At 32.0% G+C, this 5,975-nt stretch overlaps 1 protein-coding gene across 1 annotated transcript in view; it reads right to left on the bottom strand.

Moving 5' to 3' along the window:
• Positions 1-5,975, bottom strand: part of LOC105530653 (alpha-S2-casein-like) — a 19,544-nt gene that overhangs the window by 7,748 nt on the left and 5,821 nt on the right. The window contains exons 3-7 of the mRNA XM_011968286.1: positions 5,516-5,542; positions 4,029-4,052; positions 3,892-3,936; positions 2,883-3,002; positions 2,222-2,264 (exon numbers count right to left, since the gene is read on the bottom strand). Of these exons, the coding sequence (XP_011823676.1) occupies positions 2,222-2,264; positions 2,883-3,002; positions 3,892-3,936; positions 4,029-4,052; positions 5,516-5,518 (235 nt within the window). The 5' untranslated portion in view covers positions 5,519-5,542. The remainder of the gene's footprint in view (positions 1-2,221; positions 2,265-2,882; positions 3,003-3,891; positions 3,937-4,028; positions 4,053-5,515; positions 5,543-5,975) is intronic.

Below are 5,975 nucleotides of genomic sequence, written 5' to 3'. Positions count from 1 at the left end.
GGCTGGAAATCTGTATTCGATTTTTTTGGGCTTTTTTATTTTCTCAGGATTATCATGAACAATTTATTTAACCTCCATTCCGCTTCAGGTTCTTCATCTCAAATCAATTGATACTTTGATTATGGCCATTCTTTCAGGAATAAGGTGGCATTGCATTGTGATTTGGATTTGCATTTCCTTGATCATTAGTGACGTTGAGCATTTTTTCATGTTTGTTGGCCATTTGTTTATCTTCTTTCTAGAACTGTCTAGTCATGTCCTTAGCCCACTTTTTGATGGGATTGTCTGTTTTGTTCTTACTGGTTTGATTTCGTTGTAGGTTCTGGATGTTAGTCTTTTGTTGGATATATAGATTTGAAGATTTTCTCCCACTCTGTGGGTTGTCTGTTTACTCTGCTGACTGTTCCTTTTGCCGTGCAAAAGCTCCTTAGTTTAATTAGGTCCCAGCTACTTATCTTTGTTTTTATTGCATTTGCTTTTGGGTTTTTGGTCATGAAATCCTTGCCTAAGCCAATGTCTAGAAGGGTTTTTTTCCAATTTTCCAGAATTTTTATAGTTTCAAGTCTTTGGTTTAAGTCCTTAATCCATCTTGAGTTGATTTTTGTGTAACGTGAGAGATGAGGATCAAATTTCATTCTCTTACATGTGGCCAGCCAATTATACCAGCACCATTTGTTGAAAAGCGTGGCCTTTCCCCACTTTATGTTTTTATTTGCTAATCAAACAATCAAAAACAGTAGATATTGGCATAGATGTGGTGATCAGGAAACACTTATACACCGCTGGTGGGAATGTAAACCACTACAGCCACTATGGAAAACAGTGTGGAGATTCCTTCAAGAACTAAAAGTAGAGCTACCATTTGATCCAGCAATCCCACTACAGGGTATCTATCCAGAGGAAAAGAAGTCATTATAAGAAAAAGATACTTGCATACGCATGTTTATAGCAGCACAATTCACAATTGCAAAACCATGGAACCAACCCAAACGCCCATCAATCAATGAGTGGATAAAGAAATTGTGGTATGTATATACGATGGAATACTACTCAACCACAAAAAAGGAATGAATTAACTGCATTTCCTAGGACGTGGATGAGATTGGAGACTATTATTCTCTGTGAAGTAACTTGGGAATGGAAAACCAAACATCATATGTTCTCACTGATATGTGGAAGCTCATCTATGAGGATGCAAAGCCCTAAGAATGATACAACGGACTGTGGGGACTTGAGGGGAAGAGTGAGGTGGGGGGGATAAAAGACAACAAATACAGTGCAGTGTATACTGCTCGGCTGATGCGTGCACCAGGATCTCACAAATCACCACTAAAGAACTTACTCATGCAACCAAATACCACCTGTACCCCAATAACTTATGGAAAAAAAATCAGCTGATAGTATTAACTACTTGATAGGTTTTTTGTGAACATTAAATTAGTCAATATAGGCAAGGGCTTAGAATTGTAACTGGTGCACTATATGACCTCGATAAATTATTATTACTATTATTATTTATTGTTTTGAAACCTACTTTGTCATGTTAGAAATTTGTGTTCAGGACACATAAAAAGAACAAAGCATTTTAATTAAATGAGACAGAATTCTAGGATAGGAGATAAACCTGAATGCTGCAAGAGCAAAAAAAGAAAAATAAAACATGACTACACAAAGGGCATTATAATTTTCTTGAGTTGCCATCATGGCTCTAAATCCATTGAATAAATTCTCAAAGAGAGAAATTTTAAAAACAAGCAAAGATTTTTGTATAAAACATTAATTTTTCCAGAGAAAATGATGCAGGAAATTTGTCTTAAATGGCTTGAACTGTGTATGAAACACTCTTGATATTACATATCTTTTCTCAAACCAAAGTGCCAGGTCTGAATTTCTTGGCACAACTCAAAGATGACAGGAAATCATCTGTGTGAATACTATGCCTGTGACAATTTTTACTCAGAGCCATTGCTTCTGGCTGAATGTATCATTAGCTATGGAGGAAATGTACTACAATTTATATTTAAAGTATTTATGAAATATGCATGCAAATTACCCAGACAACTTACATTTGTGAGTCAAAAAGATGAAAGCAAAATTTAAAACTTTATAAACAAAAATATGATTTAATTAAAGTTGAAAGTATATTACTTAATAATGTTATTTAATATCACTTTCTTCACATAAAAGTTATTGCTTAAATTCTAGGCCTAAAGGCACTTACCAAAGTAAAGTAGAAGCAGTGAATTCAAGAATCTTAAAAATCCCTCTTTGAAGAGAAAAGACAAAAAATTGAAGAATTTTATTTTAAAAAAATGTACAGGAACAAATCTCCATCTCATATGCAAATCGTAGGTACTAAATTCTGATTTTTCTCAAATTATATGGAAGACACTTTTAAATGCTATATGCATATCTAAAAAACTAAATCGTATTTAAAAATATCCAGAGAAATGATGAGACTTGCCTAAGTTCAAAAGCCTATTTATATTAGGTCTCCTGATTCCAAAACCCATGTTGTTTATAATACACTTTCGTTCTCTGGGTTCAATGTTCTGTTCTCTCTTTCATTCTTCATGTTAGAAGAAATGTTTCCTAGGTCAAATGTCTTTTTTTTTTTGAAAAAAAAAAATAAGATGAAGGATAAACGTTAAGTAGCACTTGGTCCAGCTACTTTTTACAATTTCAGATACTTTTGTAACATTATTTTTATTTATTAGGCTGTATTTGCATTATGATTTATTATTTGATTTCTAGCTTAGACATTTCTATTTGTTTCAGCTTCTACTTGAGTTTATTGGGATTATGTCAATTTCATCCCCCCAGCTTACTTTTAGCACAAAAGATAACAATTTTTAAGTTGCAAATAAAAAGAGAGCACTCACCAGAGCGGGGATAACTTGGTAAGCATTTGTTTTCATGTTTTTCCATGGTTCCATAATTTTGCGATATTGATATTTTACATATTGGGGCAAGGCTAACTGATAATATTGGTTGATTTTTTTCTAGAAAAAATATATAAATAATTATCTCGATGTCCCATGAATCAGACAGACCTGAACCTAACCAAATGAATCAAAACTTTATTTGGATAAATTCTACATTTTACCAAATGAATCTAATTAAAGGAAAATTGATTCATACAAAATTAACTCTATGCTTACATTTATAGAATTAACTGTAGAAGTAAGAAAATTCTTTGCTTAATTCAGACCCCAAAGCCACAGTGCTTGAGTGAAAGAAATCAAAAACAAGGAAGAATAAAATTAAAAATACATGTAAAAAGGCAAGAAGATAATTTCTTGACCAAGATAAGTGTCCCCAGTTGTGGTTTATTTTCTATTTCTGGTAGGAAAACCCTGGTCCTCAGAGTCATATAGAATGTGTGATTTAACTTAGTGGAACCTATGACACTGAGTCAGTTAATCTCTCTGAGTATTATTTGTCTTGTAGAAGTAGAAGAATTAATACGGAAAGAGTACTTTGTTTGCATAATGCCTGACATATATTTTATTATGAGTACATATTTCCCTCTTCTATGTTCTATTTATCTATATAGATTTAGCCACAGATTGTTGTAGGGATTTAAGTTGAAATTAAATACAGTGGCATCTTCTTTTAGGCTAAGTTCTCATTTTTACAAAGTGTAAAATCAATGGAATTTTAGAATTGCCATGGAATAATTGTTGGGTGGATACTTAGCAATAATGTAAGTGGTACAGTTGGCGAGTGCTTCTGTAACCATTTTTAAAAGTATAAGAAGACTTTTATAAAAATTAGAACTTGGTAAACATAGTATTTTTTTTTTTTTTTTTTTTTTTTTGGTCAAGAGGATTGCGACTTGGCAGTTTCCAAGTAAAATCTAATTGTGCTATGATTGTATGGAAAATTTACCAGATGTTTTTGGTAATTCTTTGCTTCTTCAGTCAGCTCAGTTTTCTGCTAATAACAAAAATAATTGGTCATAAAATACAAAAGAAAATGTTTTGAGATTATATTTTATTCATTTTGTTTAAATAAAACTTACTTACCTCGGTGAATACTTCAGTTGATTCCTTAGGGAAAGAAAATGAATAAATAACCTCACTTGGATAACCCAATAGTAATTTTTGTCTGTATCATAATAATATAGAATTAGGGCTAATTATTTTAATAATTCAGGGTCAAGCTGTTACTACCAAGAAACACAGTCCTACTTTATAGAAATCTGTTCTGAATTAAATGAATGTAAGTATACATTAAAAGGACATGTCCTGTGTCAACATAATGGTACCTGACTGAAAATACATTTTATTTCATATTTTCCATTTACCTTCATTGTTCATATAATGTCAAATTTCCATGTAATATGGGCAGATGCAAAAGTGAGAGAGAGACAGAGAGAGAGAGAAAGAGAGAGAGGAAAAATAATTAAGCCTACTGAGGTGTGTGGCAAAATCTGGTTCTTTCTTGGAGGACCAATGTTTTTTAGATTAGTGTCCATAGGCCCACAGTTTGAGGTGGAGAGAAAGGGTAAAGCATGTTTCCCAAGGCACTAAGAAGGAAGACCTTGCTTGCTTTGGGCCCCAGGCCACAAGATCCTGTGCCACAATTCATACTTCATCTTCTCAAGACCCTTTCCAACTGTTCTCTCCCACTTGGCGCTTTCTCTCACCGCGGGTATTCCCTGAACCTATGATTTACATAACTTGTAACCCAGTCCAGTATTCAACTCCTAAACGATATTAAACTATAGTGAAGGCAACTGACAGAATCCTGATTTGACTATCTTATTTTAAAAATTCATTTTTTCTAATGTAACAGAGGTCAGACATACATTATCTGAAAGTGTGTGATACAACAGCTACTCTTGACCATGTAGATGGTTCATTCCAGACCTCTAACATGACTTTGAGTCTGTGTATGTTTTACAAGGGTTTTCCTTTGTTTCCATTCGATATGTCAATAGCATAACACCTAATTTACTTAAAATAATCAGTCAACAGCAAGAAACAGAGTATTTCTCAATGAACTGGTTAATTGTTTGATTTTTAAATTATCATTTTCCTCCCTAGAGATAACCTACTAGAACATTATTTGAGAAATAAAAAGTATAATAATCAAAATTTTAGAATCAGGGCAATTAAATACTTAGCAGTATATTCTTAATATTTGTGGACAAAAGATCTTTTTTATATTACAGCAAAGGTATTATTATGACAGGTGAAAAAGACTAATAGCAATAAAATTCTCAGTTCAAAAAATGGTAGAAATCTGTTTTTTTAAAAAAGAAAGCAGCATCAAAAAACATAGAATACTTAGGCTATGTGGAGAGGTCTTGCTAACATGGAAGGTCTTGACTGAAAAAAATTTAGGTCAATTGAGAAAATCACAGTTAAGGAGTAAAGAGGATTTTTACGTAAACTAAAATATCACTCAATTTTATTAAAAGAGGAGAATTTCAGGAGTATTAATATTTTAATGTTTAGTTTTTAGAAATATGAATCAAATACAGCTTCATATAGAAACAATACTTTACCATATTAACAGTTTTTTTTGGTGTTTCCTTAAAGGAATAAAACAAGAATTAGACACATTGTTCTCAGTGTATTGATTATACATAATTTCCACTTGGAGGTATGGAGAAAAACTACTCTTTTGTAAAGAAGAATAATAAAAACAAATTTATTTGTAATGCTTCTTTTAATCACTTTTTTAATCTCTAAGATCTGGAAACATGTAAGGGACATGGTATTTGCTAAATACAATATTTCTTAAATACATAATAATTGAATGAATGAATTTTTCGTAAGAGTAATTTAGGAAGTACATACTTTTAGGCAACTCATTTAAATAATTTTGATAATTGCATGTTTATTTAAAACAGATATATAATCAAACTTGTAAGTTAAGTATATATAACATTTCTTTTATTTTTATTTGTATTTTTTAAATTTTTGAGACAGAGTCTCTCTCTTGTCACCTAGGCTGGAGTGCAA

This window comes from Mandrillus leucophaeus, unplaced genomic scaffold (genome assembly GCF_000951045.1).
Source record: "Mandrillus leucophaeus isolate KB7577 unplaced genomic scaffold, Mleu.le_1.0 Scaffold837, whole genome shotgun sequence".
NCBI lineage: Eukaryota > Metazoa > Chordata > Mammalia > Primates > Cercopithecidae > Mandrillus > Mandrillus leucophaeus.
Note: the sequence above shows the minus strand (reverse complement) of the source record. Positions and strands in the feature narration are given on the sequence as shown.